Below are 27,158 nucleotides of genomic sequence, written 5' to 3' on the forward strand. Positions count from 1 at the left end.
GATTAATTATTAATTATGGCACTTTTTCTACCTGTCCTAATTATTGAATGTATTCATTTGGGTTCCTTGGTTCCATTTTTTCAATGTTCAGTGTATAGATATTTTAATATGTAATTTGTTCAACTTTAGGTTGAAAGACTTGTATAATGCTGTTTCTATTTGGATCACTGCAGATGGGTTGCGGACACAAGACATTTTCAAGTAAAGATCTCTGAAAAGTTGGTTCAGTGCAACAGTTTCAGTTAACCAAGGCGATATATATATCGTATATATATATAACTCAAACCCAAACAAACAAAGTAATTGATGTTAAAATACGTCAAACTTTATTTGAAAAAGGAAGGTATATTATAAGTGTATATATATAAGTGCATAATACAATTTTGTAAAATCCTTGAAACTTGATTCGTATTCCATTTCTAATTAATTTAAATTGATCACTAGTAATTTGCTGGTTTTCATGCTTTCACTGGTCAAGAACTTGAAACCAAAAAAGAAATATCAATGAGATTACCTGAATAAAATAGATAATAAGTTTTACTGTGTATAAAAAAAAGTTCAAATTAAGACTTGCAGAATTCCAACACACAAAACCAACACACACTTCCTGTGTCCAACACTTTAGGCATGTCAAACGTTTACTTACAACTCCCTAGTATTAGCTAATCCAGGTCACATCTGCAGCTGTACGGTCACGTGAGGAAGGTTGCCTGTATCCCTGGAGGATAAATAACACCTAGTGTCATGTCAACAATGTTGGTATTCTGGCCTGCAATGTCACATATCTCACCTACTGCATCTTATAGTTTTTGTTTTGTTTTTTTAAGGAAAACAGAACTCAAAGTTCCTGAAGGGATGTTTTAACAGTATTCCTTTGTATTTCTAAAAAGACATTGCTAACACTTAATAATAAAGTTCATAACAAGCCATTCGGTTAGTCAAATGTATGTAAAATAAATGTGAATATATGCTAAAAAAAGTTTGCTTAACGTTTAAACTGTCTAAATGCATTCAACGTGTGTGTGTGTGTGTGTGTGTTTTATCAATGCATCTCAGAAGGATTGAGGGTTTGTAACGAAACAAGATGGGGGGGGGCGGGGGGGATTGCTCCACGCTCTTCTCCTCCTTATCGTGTAGGGGGCCCTGGCCTCCCTTGGCCTCTCCCCCCCGGGTGGCCAGGCATCGGCCCGGGGCCCCTGGGGCCCCTGGGGCCGGGCGGGCGGTTCACAGGCCCCAGTACGTTGGGGTTGGGCGAGGCCAGGGCCACGTCCTTCTGCAGGTCCTTCTTGCCAGCGGCCCCCGGCTTCACCTTAGTGGGCTTGGGGGGCGGCTCCTCCTTCTCTGTGGAGGGTAGAGTTATGAACGATTATTGAAGCTGCGGTAGGAAAGACTCCAGAGTGGGAAAAAGAGCGGAAAATAACAAGATTTGGTAAATAAATCAAGAAAATGTCCCTTCACTCTCTGCCCCCGTTTCTCTGCCATTGAGAAGTGCTATGTTTCCCGCACCTGTGATTGACAGGCAAGATGGATTCTCTGTAACCAGAGTAACCAGTTCAGAAATAGTCTAAAATTGAAATTGTTCGCACAGTCAACATATTCATATATAGTATATCAGAGAGCGAACCTTTCACATTATTAGACAATGGAAGGCTGCCATTTTGTACAAATATTATTATCTTTAAATCCTACCCCCCCCACACACACACACACACACACACACACACACACACACACACACACACACGCACACACACACACACACACACACAGAGGCTATCCTTTCCTGTGAGTGACTGTTCCGCAGGTCCATACAGTATGAGGGAGAATGTTTGCCCCCCCTTCCACAGAGCACCTCAAGGCGGTCTGAACCAGTACTGACCGGGCTCCGGAGCCAGCGAGCGGTTGGGCAGCAGGTCCTCCAGGTCCTTCTGCACCTGGTCGGTGCTCTCCGTGTTGTTCCTACGGTTCTTCTCCTCGTCCCGGGCCTGGGGGGGGGGGGGGGGGGGGGGGGGGGGGGAGAGAGAGACACAGTCAGAGAGGGAGAGAGAGAGAGAGAGAGACAGACACAGTCAGAGAGGGAGAGAGAGACACAGTCAGAGATGGAACGAGAGACACAGTCAGAGAGGGAGAGAGACAGACACAGTCAGAGAGGGAGAGAGAGAGAGAGAGACAGACACAGTCAGAGAGGGAGAGAGAGACACAGTCAGAGATGGAACGAGAGACAGTCAGAGAGGGAGAGAGAGATAGAAGAGATACACAGTCAGAGAGGAAGAGAGAGCAACAGTCAAGGAGGGAGTGAGAGAGATACTCAGTCAGAAAGGGGGTGCGAGAGTCACAGAGAGAGATAGAGAGGGGAGATACCCAGGGCAAAACCGGTTTTCGAGATGAAATAACATGCAAACTTCTGCTGTAACCTCACCATCTGCATCTTCTTCTTCAGCTCGATGTTGGCCCCTTGATAGGCCTCCGACACCGAGTTCAGATAGTAGATGGCCAGTCTGTCGCGGAGACATATGATAAGATATGTTTTCAAAAGGGAGACGTCAAAGGTATTTGAGTAAAACTGATGTTATAATGGGCCTTATTCAGCCAGCCGCCATCTTGGTTCTAAACACTAGGATGTAGAACCAAGATGGCTGCCAGCAGTATAAGGCCAAACGGTTGCAAATTTGTATGTGCACTACAAACAAAAGAAGCAGGAAACCTTAAAGGAGAACCATCATGCTGGGCTATTTTAGCAATTGAGAGTGATGCTATATACAGTGTGTTGAACAATAAAAACACGCGACCTGCCACATTAACCTACATTGTAGACCAATGTAGAGGGGTCTACATTGGTCCTGGGAGAGGGGTCCTGGGATAGGGGTCTACATTGGTCCTGGGAGAGGGGTCTACATTGGTCCTGGGAGAGGGGTCTACATTGGTCCTGGGAGAGGGGTCTACTTTGGCCCTGGGAGAGGGGTCTACATTGGTCCTGGGAGAGGGGTCCTGGGGAGAGGGGTCTACATTGGTCCTGGGAGAGGGGTCTACATTGGTCCTGGGAGAGGGGTCTACATTGGTCCTGGGAGAGGGGTCCTGGGATAGGGGTCTACATTGGTCCTGGGAGAGGGGTCTACATTGGTCCTGGGAGAGGGGTCTACATTGGTCCTGGGAGAGGGGTCTACATTGGCCCTGGGAGAGGGGTCTACATTGGTCCTGGGAGATGGGTCCTGGGGAGAGGGGTCTACATTGGTCCTGGGAGAGGGGTCTACATTGGTCCTGGGAGAGGGGTCTACATTGGTCCTGGGAGAGGGGTCCTGGGATAGGGGTCTACATTGGTCCTGGGAGAGGGGTCCACATTGGTCCTGGGAGAGGGGTCTACATTGGTCCTGGGAGAGGGGTCTACATTGGTCCTGGGAGAGGGGTCTACATTGGTCCTTGAAGAGCGGTCCACATTGGTCCTGGGGAGAGGGGTTTATGTTGCAGGTCACGTGATTTTATTGACAATCCCACTTCTCAGGTTGTTTCTTATCCACAACACACACAAGGCCATGTTCAGTTAAAGAGCCGTCGGTACGGTTCCTCTTCAGCTGGGTCAGTGGGAGGGGAGCAGAGTGACATTGATGGTCCCAGCTGTGTACTCACACCATGAGCAGCACGGCGGGGATGATCAGCCCTGGGTTGGCCGCGTAGCTGAACAGCGTCCCGAGGAAGGCTGGCAGGTCCAGGTCGATGGTCTCCATGATCACGTCAAACATCTTGGCCTTCCCACTAAGAGACGACCATGCGTGGGGGAGTGTTTGCCGTTAGTGCTTCTCGTGTTAAGTTTGAGCATCACAAATTAGACTTTAGTTACACAGTCTAATGTCTCTGATGGAAGATGAGCTCAAATCTGGGAGACCTTGTTCGTTTGGGTGTCGTTTTGCTTCCTGTTTGATTCCACCAATCGTTATTGCTGGAGGTGGGGATCTGTAAGCGCTGTAATTGGCTGACCTCTAACAGAAACTCGCCCGAACTATAACGAAGTTTCCCAGTGGAAAGAAAAGCTAAAACTTCCTGTCTAGATACCAACGTCCTTAAAAAAGGTGGCTGTAAAGGTTTCAGATCAACACTGTGCAGACCGGCCACTATAGAAACACACTTATTAAAATTCCCATCCTGAAAGCTTTGTTTACTGTGAAAAACCTTCTCTTCTTCCCCCCCTGAAGTTCTGCAATAAGATAGTAGGATTGCTGGCTCCAGTATAAATGTGAGGGTATGTTGTCAGTCGAGCCTTACTGCATAACTGCCCTCATTCAGTGTTGAGCCACCAAACAACCTTTAAGTGTAAATGTAATGTAAATGGGTCGGCTTAGCTCAGGAGGTAGAGCAGGTTGACTTGTGAGTGAAAGGTTGCTAGTTCAATCCCCTCCTAGCTGAGTGTAGACAATTTCACCCCAATTGCTCCTGGCGAGCTGGCTGTCGCTTTGCATGGTTGCCCTCCGCCGTCGGTGTGTATCATCCATTGTATCTCACTTTAGAGGAAAGTGGCTGCTAAGTGCTCTTATGTAAATGGCAGTCCCATCATCACCCCATGTGTCCAGCCGTGTCTCCCAACCTGAAGGGCCCGCAGTCGAAGGAGGGCGGCAGGGTCATGATGGTGTAGACCACGGGCAGCAGGCTGAGGAACAGGATGAGCAGCAGCAGGCCCATGTAGAAGTTGTTGGACTTGGAGGCCTTGAAGACCCTCTCGTGGGGCACGTTGGTGGCCATCACCGCCCAGCACTGGTAGTACATGGAGGAGAGCAAGCGCAGCACGTTGATCCCCACCAGGCCCGGAGCGTAGAACGCCCCCATCCTGAAGCAGACACACACGCACACACTTTTTATTGGATGGCTTTATGAATGTCTCTAGTGTCTATAGTGAAGTGGACAGGGCAGTAGTAATGGACAGAGGAGTTGAGATGGACAGGACAGTGGAGACGGAGAGGACAGTGGAGGTGCACAGGGCGGTGGAGGAAGCAGGACTTCTACCTCCACTGATAAACGTAATCTCTTTGGAGTGCCCCTTTGTATTCAACTCGGTGATGATCAACTCCAACAAGTGTAATGTGTTGACTCCTTCTGTCGACCCACTCTGAAAGTGGCCTCCATTCACAGTGAAAAGGATGAATGATGGAGAGGTTCCTACCAAATCATGCCTTGGTTGAAGACCAGGCCCAACACGTTGCCGCTGATGTCAAATTCCCCATAGGAGGGCTATAAAGAACACAGGAAAAAACACAGACGCATTCTACATATTAATGAGAATTACCACCATTTATCTCAGCAGTAACCCAAGCAGAGACGATCGAGGGAAACGTTTTGTTTGATTGGAAGGCCCCCCTTCTATGATTTCTGAATGACTCTCTATCCCCACAGGATGTCTAAATGCAGGCATGTTTGATCATTCATGGTCTGTAGTTCTCGTCCTGACCGTCAAAACAGACAGATAGGGCTCTGATAATACTTTCTAATTAATTCAGCACTTGTTATCATTCATTAATTCTGGGAGGAAACAGTGAGGGATTTGTGAGCCGACCAGGGGACGGCCACCTTCACTATCAAAAGAGTCATTTCTGGTCCCTCCCACCAAATAGAAATATCTGGAGCAACAGATAACACAGTTTCTAACGTTTTAGATATAGTTATACTACATATAAAATAACCAATAGCCTATAGTTTGTTGCATTTATGAAATGTGTGGGGGTGTGACGTTCATTTTAGTTGACCTAATCTAAAACCCTTTATTTTTGGTATTTTACTGTCACAGTATCACCTTGATCTCAAAAATAGTAGGAGTTCCCTTTGAGATAAAAAAATTTAATAGTTTATATCATTTATTTAAAGAAAAATTCAAAGCTACATGGAGCCACTGCAGAGGAGTGGAAGAGCTGCGTTCGGCTCCAGAGCCGCGGGTTGCTGACCCCTGGACTAGACCAATGTAAATCTAAATCATATACTCAACAGGAGATCATCTCCTTAGTGGTCGAGTACCACTAGGGGAAGGTTACACTGTGAAATGATGCAGAAACTGCATCTTTATGTGTCGTGATGTTTTTGACGTGAAGTTTTTCATGTCCTTCCTTGCTGCGGCTCTAGGTTAACTCTGGCCAGAGAGGCTGCCAGTGTGCCTGGTTAGGCAAGCTCCACGATGGACTTACAAAGCCGGCCTCCAGGTCCCAGCACCAGCAGTAGTTGAGGAAGCGGACGATGACCGCCCGGGCAAAGTCCCCGATCAGGATGGTCAGGTAGGTGACCTGGATGTCAGAGACCGTCAGCTTCACGAACTCCTGCGTTATAGAGGAGCAGGAAGGGAGGGTACAGACAGACAGACAGACATACGGTTATAGTTGGATAGACAGAAAGACAGACTGTTCAATAGGAAAGCAGGCCGGCCGATAGATAAATAGATATTAGGGTTAGGCTCAATTATGGAAAAAAACATAATCACGATTATTCAAACGATTATTTTTGAAATGTTTGAAAACCTGATGTATTTATTCAGCATTACTCTCCAAAAATCACTTTGTAACTGAGAACGAAAAAAGAAATTTCCCCTTAAAAAAATACACATACGTTCAAATATAAAATGTTCAAATAGAAAATAATGTACAAATATGTATCCAGCTGGATAGTGTATAGTACAGTAGTTGTATAGTGTGGAGTGCGTGTGATTGATGGCTGGTTTGAGCCAGCCCCACCAGGCCTGAGTAAGACTGATAGGACTCTGGGGCTGGGTGAGGCTGCTTACCTGTTGCACATTGAGCAATCAATGTGCACAGTTTGAACCAGCCATCACCGCACACACTCAGAAAGATCTCCTGCATGGCAACATGGAGCACCAGCTCATGTATCATAGTCGATGAACTCCTACAGTTAAGCTTTTTTCCAACCTCCCCATCCCAGCCCAGCTAAAGCCACCTAGGTGGCGTGTAGCAGCATGGTCATGACTACATACAGATAGATGGATACATGATAGATAATTCATGTGTCTTTACTATGCCCACGCCTGTCTCCCAGCAGGGTCCTCTGATGACGTCAGAGGGATGCATGGGCGGGGGCGTGGCCTCGGTGTCGTTGGAGTTGAGGGTGAAGTTGGTGTAGTACTCCTTCATGTTCCAGAGAGAGGCGTTCCTGATGGAGCCCTCCAGCTCCAACTGAAAACATTCAAAAGAGCTTTATTGGCCACGGAAATTAAACATTTACAATGTACAGCAGTACAATGTAAATGCACAGTTAAAGAAAAAAATCACAAAGGGAAAATGACAATGTTTACTTCAAAAATATAAAACATTGAAATGTTTGTATGAATTTGTATATATATTTATCCATGCCCATGACCCAAGCGGTGTACCATAATGTTGTTCTTGATGACACCTAGTGGTAGGAATTTAAAATTCAGGTTGTTTCTACTTCTGTTGGCCACTGCTGACGTCTAGACAGCTTTAGGACATTGTTTGCTTCTGTAACCCCCAGGCACTATTTAAAGTACCTCCACTTTACACGGTCAACAAACAGCCACAAGCATCCAAGTTGTTGTTCTTTCAGATCTTGTAAGAGTAACTGCACAAAGTCCACTCACCTTATAAACAACAAAACAACCTAAAGCCTTACTTATGTCAGAATAACAAACCTAAAGCTAGTACTTCCCACCACCTCAGTAGAAAAAGCAAAACAGAACCACAAATTACAGCTAGAAAACACCCTTCGCTCACGACTGTCATTACGACATACCTTGGTGTTGACCTCATCGAACAGGGCGAACAGAAAGGTGTACAGATTCCCCAGGAACAGGGCGAAGATTCTCCCCAGCTGCCACTTGAGGGCGATACGGGGGTGGTACTCCTCCAGCTCAGCGATGGTCTCAAACAGAGGAGGACACACCAGGCCCAGCAGAGACATGATGATCTCCAGCTGGACGGGGATGGATAAAGACCTGATGGAACCCCTCGCAGATACAGACCAGCTGGATCACACCTGTGCCGTTCACAGTCACGTTCGTTTATATTGACATTCACATTTAGGGCTTTTATCCAAAGCGCCATACAATAAGTACATTTGTCAGAAGAAAGGGAAACAATATTATTCATTGAAACGAGTGCAGCTTAGCACTTAACAATTGCTAGGTAAACCCATTCCCCTTACAAAACAAGATAGCTAGGATAAGATGATACACAATGCTAAGGACTTTTCTAAAGTACCATATTCACCGTCGTATGCCATCGATTCAACAACATCTGACTTGTATTGCCCTTAGTCCCAGAAACAGTCAAAGGGCTTCACAGGCAAAATTCTATGACACATTCCGAAACCGAAGCCCTCTAAATGACAGAGTAAAAAGAAAACATAAATCTCAAGGAGGAAGCCTTGGGAAAGGACACAGAAGAAGGATCCCGCCTTCCAGGGACAGTATAGTAAGGGATGCCAAATTGGCAGACATATAATGGTAGCATAAACAACGAGATCACGTCGTTAGAAAATAGTCTATAAGTAATAACTCAATCAGATGATACCACTGATGATATAAGAATGATCATTGCACCTTGCTCAAAAAACGAAAACCATTACCTCGTTTTTCTCGTACCAACTGAGGTCATCCCTGCTGGCAAACTCCTGAGACCTCTTCACCACGAAGTAGATGAGGTAGCCACTCCCCCCGAGGCTGCAGATGATCATGAAGTTGGCCAGGACCCTCAGAAACCGCCGCAGGTGGATGTTCTCATCCTTCTGGTTCTCCTGCTCGTCCACGATGGACTCCTGGTGTTGGTCCAAAATCAGGTGCGTTGTTCTACGTGCTTTTGGATATTCCTTTTTTTGGTTTGATTTCTGTTCCTTACTGCGGTTGTTTGTGGTGTGGTGTTTAGTTCTTAATGCTAGGGTTATTGAGAGAAAGAAGAGGCCATGTTTCGTGAAAGGGTTATATAGATAATAGAACATGGCCGATGGAAATGAGACAAAACTTTTTGGGCACCATTGAGGAATTTCCACTAGATAGAATGAAATGGAAGAGGATGGATTTCTGGATCCATGCTGGAAACAACAGAGACCGCGCCTCTTTCAAGAACATCTCACAAGCTGACTCGTGTACTTTTCAATGATTTAGTACTCTCCAATGCACTTTACTGAGCTGGACCCATGTTTTTAAATTAATGATTGACTCACTTTGCATTTCGGATTCCTATGGCTTCTTCGCATTCCAGTTAAAGTGCCAACTAAGGGTGGCTCTATAACTATTATATTTATTTTTTTATGACTTTAACTCTACTTTTGATTGTATGATTTCGCTTTTCTGAGCATCCCCTGTAAACTGCTTTGTAAAAAAAATGTCTGCATTATGACTCAATGAAAACTTAACTGTAAATATGTGTAATTTCATCCCTTTAATCATACTGATTGGTGGATTGATGGATTTACTGTGTGGGTACCAGCAGATGACGTCATAGCGGCGGGGTTCCCACGGTTACCTTAAAGCTGGTGGTGATGGAGGCGTACTTGTTGTCAGCCGTCTCTGCGTTGCCGATGAGGTAATCCCAGCTGGTGAACATCTTCCAGGCAAAGGTGAACTCCCCGTCCTCCCCATCGCCACCGCCTACATCTGCATTCTTAGCCATCCTACAAACACAAACCGTATCCAAGCAGCACACCACATGAACGACTAGTTTTGGTCTAACTTGATTCAGTCTATAGGATGTTAACCATACACTATTGTGAGGTGCTTTCTATTCTTACCTACAGTGCCTATATTTGTGTGTGTGTGTGTGCATGAACAGAAATATATATATATATATATACATATATAGACAGCTAAGGGCTCCAAAAAGACTTGATGGAATAGCGGTCCTTCCAGAACTCACGTTCGAATCACGACCATGAGGCTGTAGCCGAAGGTGCCAATGCCAACCATGAGGTACGACAGGGGTAGCCGGAACTGGAGCAACCCAATAGTCCTCTGGTTGTTGTAGAAACCGTAGAAAAGCACGGAATACTTGCAATAGCCCTGGGGACAGGAAGAGACAACGTCAGACAGATGAAAAGGGCTTGGAATGGGGTTCTCCACGGCAAACACTTTAAATCTGCACTAAGTGAGTGTCGCCATGAGCCGTCTCTATTGACCTGAGTGGGAGCTACAGGTATAGGCACATCATTACAGGGAACAGTGGTCCGATGTTTTCCCACGGTGGGCCGGGGTCAAGAAGGGACCAGTACGAAACCATTGATAGATAAAAGGTCCCTGTATGGGTCGACTCATGGATAGGCACGTTTAATCCTTAAGAAACCTTATGGTTAAAAAAAAATGTATGGAGTAAATAGCTGCAGTAGAAAAGTAGCATAGTGCAGGTTTAATGGTTTATTTAAGTGAGAGGATTTGATGTTGGCTCTACGTTGAAGTCCATGAGGACAGAGTAGTCCTGGGCACTGTCCGCTTCTGCCCTGGGCACCGTCTTCCTGGGGATAGACCCATACGGAAGGCCCATCAAAACCTGGGGGTGGGATACAAACAAATCATCCACAGCACTAGGTGGCAATACATGACGTTTCAGCAGCGGACTCAATGCTGTTTACGTCCAGATTCATATTCCTGTGTTGTTTGGAAAAGGCTCTACCTCTGGGATTACGACCAAGCCAAAGGTGAAGCCAAACAGCACGAGGTTCATGCCGTACATCCACCGCAGGAAGATGAAGTAGGAAGCCACCGATGAGCCAAAATGACCTGAGGGAACACAACTCCGCTGTCAGTTACCGCGTAAGTCCACTAGTGGGTAGCGTTGAGAACGTGGGATTTTCCTTACTTTCCACTTCTTTAATCTTTCGTTCCCACGGTATACACGCTGTTCTGAAGTTCTCAAAATCTCTTTGGAACTTGATCCATTTCTGGCAGTAGCAAAAACATTTACGCACATTAAGTCAGACATCACACAAATCAAAGGGCAAAAGGCAACAGGAAGTATGCACAGTGTTGGTCCGTGCTAACCTTTTTCATCATCACTTTGTAAGCATACCACTTCCTGCCTTTCCCTTTGCCTAGAGCGCCTTCAAACTTATCAACAAACTGCTGAGACTCCCTGGAAAGAGAGACAGGAGGGGTCAGTGATATGTGGCACATGCAACCATTTACACAAGTAGGATGCATTATAAGCTGCTATTAGCCCGGTTCTTCCTTGATCCTCTTTGTTTTCTTTTGATTGAGTCTCATGGTCCTCATTTGGCCGTGGTTATTAGCCAAACTAGGAGACTCAATCAAGGAGACTAAATCAAAACCAGATCGAACCTCAAGTAAGGGGGGGTGATATAAAGTAGCTGACTGCAGCATTAACTGTAGATCCGTTGGCGTAGCTCCTACATGTTGAAAGGAGATACCTGTTGTCCATGCGGCTCTTTGAACAAAGCCTTTGGTGGCCCCTGGGCCCTTTCTTAAACGGTAACCATCACAGCGCTTGCTCCGTTCTTATGTATAGAAGCACTGCTTCATACATCCTGCTGTGTCATTATCGTGGACTGCCACATCGACTCTGTGTGCGTCAAACAATCCCGGAAAAGTTGGTTGATTGAGACTGGGATACGTTTTTCCCATTGATCCCAATTTGGGAGAGTTATGCAAACGGTTCAACTTCTCCGCTCAGTTCCTGCGGAAACGGAGAGGACGTGACGGATTGTTTTTTTTTATCACAGCCCACACAGTGTGAAGCAGAGCACTTAGACACGTGGACGGGGTTTGCACCACCTGAGGTGGGTGAGCCTCCTCCGCATCCGCCAGGGCTTGTTCCTGATGGTGGCGATGAGCTTCTTCTTCTCCTCCACCTCCTCCATCAGCTTGGCCATCTCACCCTCCGACATGGAGTCTTCCTCGTCAGAGTTGGATGAGCTGAGGGTTAGGGTGGCGGTGGTGGGGGTGGTGTTGGGTGGGAGGGGACAAACACAGACGCCAGTGTGAACCTAAACCTTTACAGTATTCTAGCGTGCCCATGGTATACAGGAACTGCAGCGGTGTTCTCTTTGTTTCACACTGTGTCTACGGCGGTCAGGCCCTGATCACGTTAGTGCCATTTGATGACCCTTTGCGCTAGTGTCCGCTGACAGTGTCACCTGTCGGTCCGGTGTGATAAGGCATGTAATACGTGTAACACAGGATGCACTTGTACTTGTGTTTGGGGTTAAGGTTAGCAAAAAAGGCTTGAAAACCACTTAGGAAGGCTCGTTCCATAACGTTATTACACATTAAGTACACGCTGCTGGTTACACATGTAACTATACTGTAACAAGGACACTGTAATGCAAAGTCTGACTGCTCATTCTGCATGTGATTCCAGCACGATCCTAGGAAATGCTTCGTACCTGCTACCTCCTCCCTTCTTCTTCTTCTTCTTGTCGTCCTCTTTAGCCTTCCCCTTCCCCTTGGCTCCCTTCTTGCCCACGGCTCCTTTATCGCCCTTGCCTCCTTCCGCCTCTTCCTCTTCTTCTTCCTTCCCTTTCTTCCCACCTTTTTTCTTCCCTTTGGCTCCCTTCTTGTCTTCCTCCTCCTCGCTCTCTTCATCCCCCTCCTTACCCTTCCCGCCTTTCTTCCCCCCTCTCCCTCCTCTCCCCCCTCCTCTTCCTCCTCTCCCTCCTCTTCCTCCCCGGCCCCCCGCCCCACGCTTCTTAGGGCCCTTGCCGTCTTCGTCATCGTCATCGTCGGCATCCTCATCGTCGCCATCTTTTCCCTTGCGCGCCGCTTTCCTGTTCCCACCCCTTCGACCCCGCGGTGCCGGCACCTCATCTTCGTCCTCCTCTTCCTCGCTGGCCGCCTTTTTACCGCGACCTCTGCCCCCTCTTCCTCCTCCTCTTCCTCCTTTCTTTGCTCTCTTTGGGGCTTCCTCTGTTTACACACATACATGTATATACACAGAAACACACCACCAAATATACACACACACACGCCCACAAACAGACACACACAGACACGCACACAATTTTAAATCACAGAAATCACGGCACATTCACAAACACACTGAAAAAGGGACGTGAACACACACAAAGGATGTGAAAGCGTGCGCAAACAGAAACACACAAACACAGGGTTGTGAGCGTGCAACTGCATAATCACACACAGACATACAAACGGGTGTTAGCGTGCAAATGCTCACAGCTATATGTGCGATCACAATGGAAGATACAAAATGGACACTTTGGAGGCTGTGGATAAGCCAGCTCCTGGGGGTTGCGTTACACCAGAGTCTGTGGCTCTGCTGGACTTAATGGGGCGTGTCACGTGCTCACACTTCCACTCACATATCCACTTACCGTCGCTGTTGCTCAGCTCTGTGTCTATGTCTATTCCGACTGGAAAGTCCCATGCAATTAATCACACAGCATAGTTATTAATATTACCCCACAAATGAGCGGGAGGGGTCAACCTCACCGACACTTGTTTTTCAATTAGAGCAATTTGTTAGATCCAACGGTTGCAAATTATTAAACATTTCCCACCTCCTACACATATATACAGTACAATGCATACTTCCCAATATTCCATACACCGTACTAAAAAATTATAATTATCAACTTTTTAAGACATACGAAGACCCTTCACATTCTTTTAAGAAAAATGTTTACCCAATAAACAAAGAGGTAGGTATGATATGTATATATATATATATATATATATATATATATATATATACATATTTATATATACACATACACACAAACACTTCAATAAAAATATCCTAACCCACTCACCATCCTCCAGCTGGCTGACATCTGTTTTCCGCGGCATGTTGAGAGCAGAGAGGGAGTCTGCCTCGTTCCTCTACCGTGCGCTGGGCTGGCGAACGCCAAATCCTGGCTCACCTCGCCTCAACCTCCACTCAGGTATTGTGGCGGCTGCCGCCAGGCCGCCGTCGCTATGACGACAGCGGCACGTGACGGCCCAGCACGGCCTCTGTCAGCAGGGGAGGAGTGAGGTGGTCATCTGTCTGTGGATAATGATGATGGCGTAAGGAGTCAATATTTTCCCATAGGAGAGGTCATCCCTGCAAAACACTGGGGTGTTTTCATGGCTGAAACAACAGGATGAAATGGACAGATATTTTGTGCCTTTTTTTCATCTATCATCATACTATGGCCCAAAGAAAAAAATAAGCAGGTGTCAAGCATGCAAATTACAACCCAAGTGTACTCTTACTGTAAAGAGCCTATTGAAATAAGTACAGTTTGGTATAAGAGCTGAATGGCCGCATCACTCAAGCAGCAGACACTCTCACTCTTCTCTCGGTCATCGGAAACCAGACAGACTGAGAAGAGACACTCTAAACTTTTAATGAGAGCTACGGTTTCTTCCAGTCAGACCCTATCACGGTCACACCAGGAAGCAACCAAAAACGATACATCACTTGCATGGATCCACTATTTCTGGGACCGACAAAGCGTATAACTTAATAAGGACATCACTTTTGAATCGAAGAGAAACCTTATATCAAACCGTTGCTAAAAAAAGATCAAAAGGAGGCATGGATGAACAGCTGAGTCACGTTAAATAATGGAAGAGGTCGTCTTCCAACAGAAGATATTGTTCCAGTACAACACGTCAGCGAGGCCAGGAAATGAATGGATGACCTTTCTAACCTCTAGCTTGGAAAACAATTTAATAACTGTGATGTCAAGTATTTTCCAACCTTCTCTCTTAAGAAGTGCTCATGCTGGCCAGATATTGTATACATGGTTCACACTGTGAAATGGTAGTGGACATGGTGATAGAAGGTGTACCGGCAAATGCTTGACCCTGTTGGGTGTGTGATGAGGTCAAGACTAGTATTCACATTGACTGTCTCCTAGTATAAGGTTATTGATTATACATAAACACACCGGTTAGTCATTGGATCTTGCACCACACCCGGGTGCAAGATCCAATACAAAAATCACAAAGAGGCTTTGGCTATGAGAAGGCTTATTTTTCTAGTAACAAATACAAATTAAATAAAATGTCAATAATCATGGAAGAGAATGCATGACGGGCACGGCAGTTGTTGACATGTTGCTGATGGAAGCCTCATTAGAAAATCACACTCCAGTGTGAAGCATTAACACAACAAAAACAAGCCTGGTTTTATTGTATATCTCTGATGGTTTTATTATTTACATGATGTGCTATTTGCAGTAATATTTGTAGGAAGATTATGTGCACAGCAGTTTATAAATAAAGATTGTTTGTACAAACGTAAAACTAAAACTAAAATACGATCACACACCCACAACAGATTTAACAGAAGGAGATAAAATGCTATCCATGGATTCACAAAGTCACTGTAGCACACGTTAACTGCTCTCAGACAACCCTCTATGTCCCTCCACACAATTCACACTCACTTGATACAAAGAATGCAAAAACATAAATGTGTCAGCTTCCACGTCAACAAAACGGATATTAAATTAGTACAGCGAGCCATTCAAACCTGCGAAAATTAATTTAAGTTTAGCCTACCTACGCTACCAAATCCCATGTTATCCTCACTTTCTAAAAAAACTAAATAAAATAAAAAACATAAACAGGATAAAAAGGCGTCTTAACGGATAGAAATCCGTTTAATGGATGGGTTTGTCTAACAGAAGAACGGTTAACGGGCCTGAAAGGCGTCTGCCATCCAGGTTAATGAATATAAAGCACATCACAGCTTCCAGCCCTTCATTCCACACACAAGGGGAAATCCTTTTCTTTTAAACAGTCAACCTAATCCGTAACCGTTCCTCAGGTGCAAAACATGGCCAGAGGAGCCAGTCAGCAAGGAAAAGAAAGAAAAATTCATTCACACTCCTCCATTTGTGGTCTGTGTGTGTGTGTGTGTGTGGCGGTTCAATACATTTATTTCATTACCACGCCAGGAAAACAATGTTCACGAGTGAGAAGGCGAGACAGTCCGTTCTGCCCGAACGCCTCAGCGTATTATGGACGTGGTGGTGGTGCTGCTGCCATTACCGCAGACGTCTCAGTCTAGTTCCATAAGGCAGCGTCCAGGTGTCCTCCATGAGCACCGTGAAACGGCACCACCCAATCAGGCCCGACGACGTCTCTAAAGGATCCGATTGAATGCCGGCCGCCGTCACGATGCGGGCGGTGTCACACTTTTGTTTCACCTTTTTTCGCCGCTACAACCGGCCCCCGAAGGAACTCTCTTCTTTCCACACATTCTACGTCGTGCTCCTCCATTAGAAACACCTCCCGAAATGTCCCCTCTCAAAAAACCACAATACAAGCAGAAATAAAAAAGAAAAAAAAAAGAACCTCAATAATAATAAGAAGAAGAAAATAAACAAAAGGTTTTTTTTTGTTGCAACAAGTGGTCCTTCAGAATTCAAGCTAGGCTTGGGGGGGGGGCATCTCTCTTTTAGTCCAAGGCGGTGGGGCTCGGCAGGGTACGGTCCGGGTGGGTCTGCGGGCTCCGCTCATATTCTCTGGATCTTGTCGGCCACCACCACGGGGTTCTCCTTGCGGATCTTGGCGGCGGCCTCCGCTTTGTAGTCGTACGGACAGTTGTGCTTGTCCGAGTATCGGTGCCCGCCGCAGAACAGGTTCCCGCAGCGACAGTCAAACCCTGGAGGGACCCAGCCGATTAGTCACAGAGGTCCTTCCCAGACAGGAAGAGCATCGCACGCACACGGACACAAAACATTTGCTTTGCCCAAAGAAAAGTAAGCCATTCCATTGGTTGAGAGCTTTCAAAGGATTGGTCAGGCTGTATTCCCCCATTCAAAGCGCTGATGTCTGCAGACAACTCTGACCGCTAATGCTTCTCGGAGCTCTGGCTGAATTGCTGCACTTACTTTACCATCCGTGTGTGTTAGGTGCATATCTAGTGGCTTAAATGGCTACTCACTCACAGCGTTAGTGATTAGACGATTATTCGTCTCTAACTTAGAAGAGTCTTGGGTGAGTACAAATGGGTATGTTTTTCCTGCTTTCACTCCAGCCTGGTCGTTCTAAGGCAGACATGGGCGTCTGTAGGTGAGGTTCAGGTGGAAGCAATGGTATGTTTCTGCAAAAACTGAGGCAGCAGTTTCTTAAAGATTGAATGAATGTTTGTGAGTTTTGGCCATAGAGTAGTGCTTGCCGGCCATTCAAGTCCCTCCCTCAATGTGAAAAAATAAGGAGAGTTGCGGCTGCCGGTAGTAGGCAACTCTACACCCTTAAAACATTTTTGTGTAAACCCTTGGTGACTTCCCGGACTTACGTCCATATTTTAAGAATAACATACCATGATCTGCATTCACTGAGGGCTTTATATTTGTCTAGCCATTAATTCATGATTTGGGGTAGGCCTATGCATTTCAGGCCCTGCATTTCAAGAATAAAATAACTCCAGGGTTGAGCCATATCAGGTCTTTGTGAACATTACTACCCCCCCCCCCCCCAATCAGTATTTTCAGAAAGCCCAACATTTGAACCCGAGAGGACGTGATGACGAGAAACTGCTGACTAACCGGATGCAATTAGCTCACCTGTTAGGCCGACCTTTTTACGGCACATAAAGCATCGATTCTTCTTTGGCTTGAGCAGCTCAGTGAGGTCTGATCCTTCCCCCCCGACAGCGCCAAGTGGGGAGGCAGTGGCTGTCGGCTGGGTGACCACTGGAGAGAAACAACAACAACATCAGCAGCAGCAGAGTGCATGAGCTTAAACGGATGATTACTCAACTTTGGCTGCTGTCATTGGTATTCCACAGGGATATTAAATACCAACCAGGCTCCTCTAACTCCTGATTGGCTGAGGTTCCACAATCCCCCGAAGAGAGGCTTAGCCTCGACATCTGCCGAGTCATCGAGAGAGGCGCCCCTCCGCTGTCGTGGAAAAGAAATGAACAGAAAAGTATCAGAATTGGTTTTAGTTCTCCAAATGCATTTGCCGTAGCGACGCGCCAAGACGATAATGAAAATAGATATACACCAAGTAGCAGTGTGGTGAAGTCAGGGCAAGATGAGTGACTGAATGACTAATGACACTAAAGGGGATAAGAGGCTAAAACAGGCCACCAAAATGTCTGCCACTACAACAGAAAGCAGATCCTCTTGAAAAGAGAAGTAGTATGCTTCATGATTCATACTCAATGCTACTTATATTCCCAAAAGAGGCAGGGTTTGCCTCCAGTAAAATACTGTGGTATCAGGTCCCGGCAATCATAAAATAGCTCTTCATGGACACTTTGCACAATTACATACTTCATCTATGCCCCATATAAATTTATGCTTTATGCAACACTACTTAAACACTCCTAGTCAAGTATGTCCTTAAATGCTAATATTGCAGTAAAAGTTAAATTTATAATTAACGTATACTATATTTTTTTGCTGTTTGGGATGGGGAATGTTTCATGTATGAAGATTCATAGCAATAATGATAACAATTATCAAAAAGTTGCAAAATTGCCGGTCAACCCAAACATGGAAGATTTCTGCTCAAACTAAAGATAAACACATGCAACTGGGGAACCCTAGCATTCTGGTACCGGTTCATTAGATCATTAAAAATACATTATTGACCTAACACACCCGATGGGAGAACGCATTTTTTGTCTGTTGGAAGGGTAATATCTTGTAATGCCCACACACCTGAGCACTTCAGTTGCTACGGCCTCGGCGGTCGCTGCTGCTGCCTCCGCTGCGGCGTCCTCGGCTGCTGCCGCGGCCTCCGCCGCCGCCACAGCGTTGAGGGTGGCCTCCAGCCTCCGCCTGGAGGACGCCTCTGATGACCCCAGGGACAGCCCACCGCCACCTGAGCAGAGCCGTGAACACGTCAGTCAGAGGAGCGAGGCGAGTCACCGCCGACACAAGACCGATACTTGAAGCTGCTGTAGGTAACCATAGTGAGTTATGAGGAGAGAACAGAAGATGGCAAGACTTTGAAAGCCACATCCCCTCCCCCCCTCCGCCCTCGCTGCTGGTTTCCCCACCGATGAGAAGTTATACGGTCGCACACTTGGGAGGGAAAGGCGAGATGGATTACCCAAACCAATCACAAAAAGGATGCCCCGATTTGTCGGAAATTAGCTGGACGCAGTCAAAATGTTTTAACGTCTCGGACAGAGGGAGGCGCCATCATCTAGAAACAGGTATTCTCACAGCACGTTTCACTCACTAAACGATGGTTATTCCATTCCTATCAAATTACACTCTAATTAAACCTCTTAAATAAATAGCACCTTTAAGTAATTAATAGAGTACTATAGGAATTGAAGTCTTACCCATTGGCCCCATGGAACTCAGGCCGCCATTGTTCTGTCTGGACAAGTGCTCCTTATGGCAGAGGGAGCACATGCCATTGGTCCTTGGGTTGCCATAGAAACCACAACCTGTGGCGCAGAGCGTAGGAACTGGACTCTGATTGGTCTCCTGGGCCATAGTGATGCCTGGTGCTGAGGTGACCTGTAGACAAAAAAACAACAAAAAAAAAGTGAAAATCAGTTGCACGAGTGACAATAAAAGCCCTGTATTGAGATCAAACAGTCACAACTTCACATTAGCTGTTGTGTATACTGGGTTAAAAAAACGAAACTATTTGAAACAAAATGTGTTAAAAAGTTGGAAGAGCGTAAATGTTTGTTATTCAACGAGTACTGGGTACATTTAAACAAAGGAGGAGTCAGCGATATGCGTTGAGAAAGAAACTGATTCCTATACAAGTAGTTGCAGATTATCACTTCCTCTTGAAAAATGCCGTCATGTTGACAAGGCTGACTGCAGTGATCTCTTCACAACCCAGACCTCACATGCGTTTCAGCAGCCTGCTGTCACAAGACTGCAATGGACACGGCGATCGGAAAACCACACACAATCCGACTAGCTTTTATAGTTCACAGCACGCTTCTATATTAAGCAATCCCGATAGGGTTCATTCCCAGCACAAGAATAGTACAGAGCTCCACTGCTCCAGCCAATGGAGACGGCTGCCTAAACTATATTTATTGATCCCCTTTCATTTTAGCATCTCATTTACGTACATACCCATGCTATATGCGCTCCATCTCAGGAGATCAATGTAAAGGGACTACTAAAGTAAAAGACAACACCCATCACGACCGATGATGGATCCTCAAGTCACTTCCTGCATGGAATGCTGTGTTGATGTTGTGCTGTGAATCCACTGAGTCATGCTAGCAGGTCCACACAACACGGATCATACCGGCCATCCCCTGCCACAATCACAACAAAACAACCCCGAAACGCGACGGGTGTTTTAGGATAAAAACATCATAAAGACACCAGTTATCGCAGCCGGATCACACGGGATTTGCCATGATGAGTTAGCATGTTAGCAGCTAGTTATAGCCTGGTGGCTACATCAGAGCAGTCTAGACATGTTTGCTTTGTCTGTTGTGCTTTGTTTTTGTTGGCTAGTCCTCGTAACGTAAGCCACCAAATATGTCATCAGAATCAAACAATAAAATGCCCGAGAATCGCGACTTGTCGTGGGGGCTACGGGCGACATGAGCCACATAGTGGGAGTACAGCTTTGAGACTCTGGAGACTTTAGCCCACCATGCTAACGACACAGACGACCTAACAAGGACCTAGAGACACGTGTAACTACAGGATCAGAATGTGTTGTGAATAAACCGACCCAACCGTCCTAACTAATCCACCGTGACCACGACTTACTGGTTGTTAACTAAAGGATCAGAATTTGTCTCTAATAACCCGACCCACCCGTCCTAACTAGTCCACCGCGACCACGAACTAATGGTTGTTTTTTTTTACTACGGTGCCTGTTGGCGTCAAATGTTTTTCTCTTCGTGTTGCAACCCATTGTTATAAAAGTTAAACGGGTTGTAAAAAGGAAACCGTTCCCTGGGAAATCTACCTTAAACATTATGTCACAAGAGGAATCCAGGAGAAACGAGCTGCTTCCAGTTTCTATCTACTTGTCGACCTTTATTGTTTAACGTTACCGATTTGTTTTTTAAGCTTTTGGGTCAACTTTGATAGCTAAATAAAGTTAGAATATGGACCAAGTACTTTCATTTCTCCGCCAACCACACGTCACGGGTTTGGGTTTTAATTAAGTCGACTTATGGCTGTCGGGGACCGTTTAAAGAAAGTTTATTGTAAGCGTACTTACCAGCTACAGGGCTCTGCGTGGTGTTGTGCTCAGTGTGTCGCCTGCTGGAGACCGCTTGTATTTAATACTGCTGGTCGATTACGTCACGTAGGACTCAGGCTCTGATTGGAGGAGCCGGGCTCGGCAGAATGTACAGAACGGTCACAACATTGAATCCCTTTATGGTCCTTTACATTTGTATCGTGTTTCTGCTGCCTTTTAAAGAAGGAAGACATATTCTTGATTAGACGCAATACCACTTTACCTAGTAGTACTACTAATTCTGATGGTTTTAGAATTTCCATAAATGCATCTTTAGTGAAGAGAAATTAGCTATCATCGAAGTGGACATTTGACATAAAACTATTGCTTGTTATACGACTGGATCCGCTAATAACCTTAAAGAGAATATCTATAATCTTTCGGTGATATTGTCAAGGGATGATGACAATATTATATTACCTAATTTCATTTAAAAAAAATGAAATTAGAAAGCATTCGTAAAACACTTTCTGTATAAAACATTATACATCCTGAAATAAGTGAACTGTATGCTGCTTCAGCCTTGTTGCCAGATACCTGCATACAATTATATGACCATGGACATTTTCAGCTTCTATTGATGATTCCATGTCCCAGTTGTTAAAGTGAAAAGCTTTTGTGCATACGTTTTATTTTAATAGGACAATAAAATATTTATAACGGTTATTAGAGCAGTTTTTATTATGTTGCCATACATGTAACAATGAATTCCCTTAATGCTCGTAGGCTACTCGGCTTCCTACAGTCTTATCAAAATAAGGTTTAATTCACGATTTAGTTTGTGACCCACAAAGGTTGATCTTTAATTAACTTGCACAACTGCTAGTATAAATTGACGTATTATTCTTCTAAAAAGTGATGAATTAGCACATTTAATGAGAGCGAATTCTGTCTATACTTTTAGACATTTACTTTCGCTGTAATGTTTAAAGATTTCAAAGGGAAGTGACGCGTATTTCCCATGCGACTTCCGTAGAAACGCCTTCAATGCATGTGTGCTCGTTCGGTCCAATCAGGTATCAGAAGCTTTTGATTTTGAGCGAATCAGATTTAAGCGAACTAGCATTTAAACCGAGGTGATACATTCATAGCTATTGTGCAACAGCAGTGCAGAGTTCTCCTCATTACGAACCAAGCAATCGAACCAGTGGTTTAACTATGGCTTTCCGCGTGACCAGGGTAAGACCTTATTTGTAATCCCTTTCATATCTATTTTGCTCAAGTTATCCATTTTATGGCTATTTTTTTTAAGTATATATTGTAAAATGTTCAGATTATGACTTATTCATCGTGTTTCAGTAAGTGTTTCGCTCTTTCAGCCTCCTTCTCCCTCATGTTTCCTTGACTCTAAATTTGTTTTGCAGAATCGTATTGCTTCTGAGAATGCCGTTGTTGGCAAGGCCGTACAGACGGCCAAACCTACACTGCGGCCAAGGGCAGCGTTGGGGAATATCGGCAATGTTGCGATCTCCGTGCAGGGAACGCAAAGGGTAAATTGAAGGCCGCGTTTGGAATGCAATCAAATACAATACAAATTCAAAAATATATCAACAATTATATATTACAATTGTTATCATTGTAATACAATGGTACAATTGTTAACATTGTATATCATTTACAGCAGCCCAAAAAAGCTGAGACAAATATCCCCAAGCCCAAAACAAAGATCCGTGTGCTCCCTCTGGAACAGCCTGCCAAAGAGGAGCCTAAGGTGAAGGAAACATTTGATAGAACCCGCACACTTTTGTTCTCACGCTTTTTTTATACCAAGCTAATGTATTTCATTTGGTAGGAAATGCCCGAGCCCCCATCTCCTTCTCCAATGGACATCTCCGGCTGTACTCCATCAGATCTCTGCGACGCCTTCTCGGATGTCCTGCTTGACATCAAAGATGTGGATGCGGACGACTACAATAATCCCATGCTCTGTAGCGAATATGTTAAAGAAATCTACAAGTACCTCCGACAGCTCGAGGTAGACTTTGTGCACTTGTATATTGGGGCCGGATTAGCTCTGAAGGTAGAGCAGTTGTCTGCTAAATGCCCGAATGTTAATGTATAACTTCCTGTTTGGGCCATCTTAGCCATTCCATTTGTTAATGTGCTTAACCCCATCCCAGGTGGTGCAGGCTGTAAAGCCTAAATATCTGCTGGGACAAGAAGTGACCGGAAACATGCGTGCAGTCTTAGTTGATTGGCTTGTACAGGTGTCTGTGAAGTTCCGTCTCCTCCAGGAAACTCTCTTCATGACCGTGGCCGTTATTGACCGCTTTCTTCAGGTAAACTCTTGTCTATATATGTGAGTTACTTCTCTTTTTTTGGGCCTGGCAGCAGTGTTTGTAGAAGACGTGTGTTTAACCGAGCACCAGGTGGCAGTACAGGCAAAGCATCCATTTTGTCTGCAAAACCACCGTCTTGATTTGAACAGTACGGGGGTCCTCACTAGGGATCGACCGATATGGATTTTTTTTTTTTAGGGCCGATACCGATATTTTTTCATCAGCCTTTGCCGATAACGGTTACGCCGATACCGATTTTCTTGAGCCGATAATACCCTGCAAATCCAGAGTTCTTGCGAGAGCACAATTTGAATTTGCTCAGCGAGTCAATCTGGGAACAAGCAATATACTAGTGTATATTCTGGGCCTCCCCTGGCCCAGAAAATTAATCAATCACATCAGTGTAGCAATATAGGCGGGCCAAAAGCGTTGCTGTTTTATCGACCGATACGGCAAGAGTCTTATCTATTGGTTAGCTCCACTGGTCTGGATATGTCACCCCTTGTATTCTTCTGATATTTTCGAATGCATGCTTGGTGCGGCCCCTCAAGTTGGGCCATTTTCATTACTTGTTGACAGACCCTACCGTTTTCTAGATGTGGGTCTGAATTACCAGGCTAAGCCTCCCTCAATTAACATCATAAAAATGAGACACTGATAACTGTTTATTGAACTGTCTGTAAATCATGCCGAAGGAAGAAATAAAAAAAGGCAGATGCTGAAAAAATATCGACCGATACACATAAAAGACGCAAATATCGGCCGACCGGTATAACGGTCGATCAATAGTCCTCACTGTGAGCTATCGCTCCCAACAGGACCATCCAGTTCCCAAAAAGCAGCTCCAGCTGGTCGGTGTCACGGCCATGTTCATCGCCGCCAAATACGAAGAGATGTACCCGCCAGAGATCTACGACTTCGCCTACGTCACGGACCACACGTACACCACCGCCAACATCCGGGAGATGGAGGTGACGGTGCTCAAGGTGCTGGACTTCAGCCTGGGCCGACCCCTGCCCATCCAGTTCCTCCGACGTGGCTCAAAGATCGCAGAGGTGAGTGTGTGTGGCCTCCCCGCACGACTGCCGACCCACAGAGCTCGCACTGATTTTGCCAGTGGGGGTCAGCTGCTTTGGTTACCGTCCTCAGGTGGCGGCCGAGCAACACGCCCTGGCCAAGTACTTCCTGGAGCTCTGCATGGTGGACTACGAGATGGTCCACATCCCACCTTCCAAGGTGGCCAGCGCCGCGCTCTCGCTCTCGCTCCGCGTCTTCGAATGCGGTGACTGGGTAAGGCCCTACAGGCACTACATTCTTTAGTGGTAGTCTAATACCTTGGTTACTTGCTGTGTATGGGGGGCCTTCTGTCCCCTGAAGGATCCAACGCTAGCTCCATTCATGTCCCTTGTAATCATGACTAGGGTTGGGTGTCGTTTGGGTTTGATCCAGTGCCTACTCTGTACTTTTTAAACGGTTCCGGTGCTAAAACGGTTCTCAGACCGGTACTTAGAAAGAAAAAAAAAACTAAACTGCACACACTTGCATACATGCACGACTTATGAGTTTCACATTAAGCAGAAAGCCAGCGGACACTGAGTTGACTGGCACATGACACACTCCAGTTGGCCTGAAATGCCACGCCTCACAGTCATGGACCTGTAAAGAACATCGTAGTCGTACCATGCGTGTTTAGCGCAACATCGTAAAGGGTCCCGTCTGAAACAGTGCCGCGCTACCTTCCGAACGTTGTGTAATATGGCAGGATATGATTTTTTTTTCTTTTATATACCGAACGAAAATACACACCGTTATTCGGTGTGTATTTTCGCGGTATACCGGTGTGAACCGCTGGGCGGTATACCGGTATACCGCCCAGCACTAACGCAGGTTGACGCCACAACACCATGGTGGCGGGGCAGGGGGCGTTAAAAGTCAGGCACCGATATATGCATTCTTATTCGATCTTGTTACAACCGTTTACGTCGGAACCGGTTCCCTACTGGAACCGAGTTTCGGTGCTCAACCCTAATCATGATTCTTGTGATTTTCCTCAGGATACGACACTGGCACATTACATGAACTTCACTGTGGAGGAACTCCTTCCTGTGATCCAGCTCATTGCAAAGAACGTTGTCAAAGTGAACGATGGTCAAACAAAGAATGTGGTAAGCAGGACCCCAACCCGGTGTTTCTACTACACATGCATGACACTCTTAGCAGTATAATGATTCCGTTCCTTTGCTTTTAAGGCTGTGAAGAACAAGTATGCGTCCGCCAAGATGATGAAGATTTCGACGATTGCACAGCTCAAATCATCCCTTATCACAAACTTGGCAACAGATTCAAAATCTTTTATGTTGTAGTGTACAGATAACGTAAGTTTTTTTTTGGGTTTTACCCGAAGCACATTCTTGTTTAATCATTTTATATATGAAGGGCTAATCTTGTTTTTAAAGTTTAGACTTGTGTGAATTTTAAGTTTTTATTCAGAATTAAAATTTCTACGAAACAATCTTTGCTGTATAATTTCACCTGACCACCAGAGGGCGCTTAAGGATTATATATACACCCTTGTAAATGGTGCTCCTTTTTTCTTTTTCAAAGTTAAGAAATTATCTGACATAAATTGTCAGTCAAAGCCACGAACGCTTCTAATAAGTGATTTTGAGCTTAGGTAGGCCTAGACCTTCAATCTGGCATCTAACTTGCTTATAGTCATCATTCAAACGCCTCCCTACGCCGTGGTTGTGTGCCCACCTACTTTACATCACGGCCATGGACAAGGTGAAAACAAATTGAAGCTGATAACTTCAAAGATACAAGGATCGTCAACTTTAATCATCCGCAACTGGAGCCAGGCTGTGGACGATCGTAGTGGGGGTTCCACACTGCATCAAAGCTGTCCTAGGGGATCTTCCGTGTAGTGGGCTATGGCCAACTGCCAGCAGTGTCCACCGTAAGGAACCCAGGCAGCTTCACTGGTGTTGGCTTTTAAATATATTCTAACTCGGTCCAGTCACATTACACCTTACCGGCCATAGGGACCACAAACCTTGTGCCTCTTTTTTTTTTTTTTTTCCGAGCTGTGAACACCGTGGTTCCTATTATTGGAGTTTAATATAATCGTTGGATCCCTCATGCGGTGTAAATATCAAGCACTTCTAATGAGACCTTGTGCTTCAGGCAAGGCCTACCGATCGGATTAAAGAAGTTCTGAATTGTGTATATCTCTTTACTTTAGCACGGGGTCGCTGCCGTGCTGATATCCAAAAGTGAAGTAGGCCTACAACCGGTTTGTATACATTGGGATCTTTGCAGATAAAGATGCTATGCTTAATCTTTCCTTAGAGACGAGTGATAATTGGTGTGTTGCGTGTCTGTAAAGGGAGGCTTTTAAACCCATGGCTCATGTGGGAATTCATGCTTGAGGGCTGAGGTCATCCCTGGGCTGCAGTATCGGTTTACAAGACGATCCCCACTCCTGTGTGAAGCCCAAAAAAAGTCCAGCTGCTCTCCAATATCGTGCATTCTACATTTCTAGTTTATAAGGGAATTTAGGTTTGGATATATATATTTGTAGCTATATCAGTGAGGTCCAAAAGTAGAGTTCACGCTCCAAAAACTAGTTCGGCCTACAAACTCACTTGTGGATGCGCGCACACAAATAAACGTTCCTCCCTAAAGCATGCAATTTCCCTCCCAGACGTTTATACAAAGTCCATAAACTCAGCCGGTGGAGGTAAACACCCAGCTTGTGTATGACTTTGGATCCTTTC

The 27,158-nt window shown here is 45.4% G+C and overlaps 3 protein-coding genes across 3 annotated transcripts; 1 reads left to right on the forward strand and 2 right to left on the reverse strand.

Annotated features, from left to right (window-relative positions):
• Positions 1-429: 429 nt before the first annotated feature.
• On the reverse strand, positions 430-13,753 carry tmc2a (transmembrane channel-like 2a; the record flags this gene model as incomplete). The annotated part of the gene is made up of 21 exons (XM_079735691.1): positions 430-1,341; positions 1,880-1,985; positions 2,420-2,498; positions 3,625-3,750; positions 4,577-4,816; positions 5,150-5,217; positions 6,162-6,290; positions 6,999-7,157; positions 7,735-7,914; positions 8,569-8,757; positions 9,465-9,612; positions 9,855-9,997; positions 10,383-10,481; positions 10,605-10,711; positions 10,791-10,872; positions 10,973-11,063; positions 11,723-11,863; positions 12,334-12,526; positions 12,632-12,853; positions 13,279-13,317; positions 13,717-13,753. 21 exons carry the CDS (start codon positions 13,751-13,753, stop codon positions 1,127-1,129), a joined length of 2,793 nt encoding a protein of 930 aa, XP_079591817.1. The 3' UTR covers positions 430-1,126.
• A 1,333-nt stretch (positions 13,754-15,086) lies between these two features.
• Positions 15,087-21,109, reverse strand: LOC307075307 (AN1-type zinc finger protein 5-like). Its single transcript, XM_079735857.1, has 6 exons — positions 21,083-21,109; positions 19,209-19,389; positions 18,577-18,739; positions 17,711-17,808; positions 17,470-17,598; positions 15,087-16,565 (listed from the first exon to the last, which is right to left on the reverse strand). The coding sequence occupies exons 2-6, from the start codon at positions 19,363-19,365 to the stop codon at positions 16,417-16,419; spliced, it is 696 nt and encodes a 231-aa protein (XP_079591983.1). The 5' UTR covers positions 19,366-19,389; positions 21,083-21,109; the 3' UTR covers positions 15,087-16,416.
• Positions 21,110-22,210: 1,101 nt separating this feature from the next.
• On the forward strand, positions 22,211-25,886 carry ccnb1 (cyclin B1). Its single transcript, XM_079734562.1, has 9 exons — positions 22,211-22,282; positions 22,468-22,593; positions 22,725-22,814; positions 22,896-23,078; positions 23,224-23,382; positions 24,201-24,437; positions 24,532-24,672; positions 25,437-25,547; positions 25,632-25,886. The coding sequence occupies exons 1-9, from the start codon at positions 22,262-22,264 to the stop codon at positions 25,743-25,745; spliced, it is 1,182 nt and encodes a 393-aa protein (XP_079590688.1). The 5' UTR covers positions 22,211-22,261; the 3' UTR covers positions 25,746-25,886.
• Positions 25,887-27,158: the final 1,272 nt, after the last annotated feature.

The sequence above is a fragment of the Pollachius pollachius genome (assembly GCF_949987615.1).
Source record: "Pollachius pollachius genome assembly, chromosome: 4".
NCBI classification, from domain to species: Eukaryota; Metazoa; Chordata; class Actinopteri; order Gadiformes; family Gadidae; genus Pollachius; species Pollachius pollachius.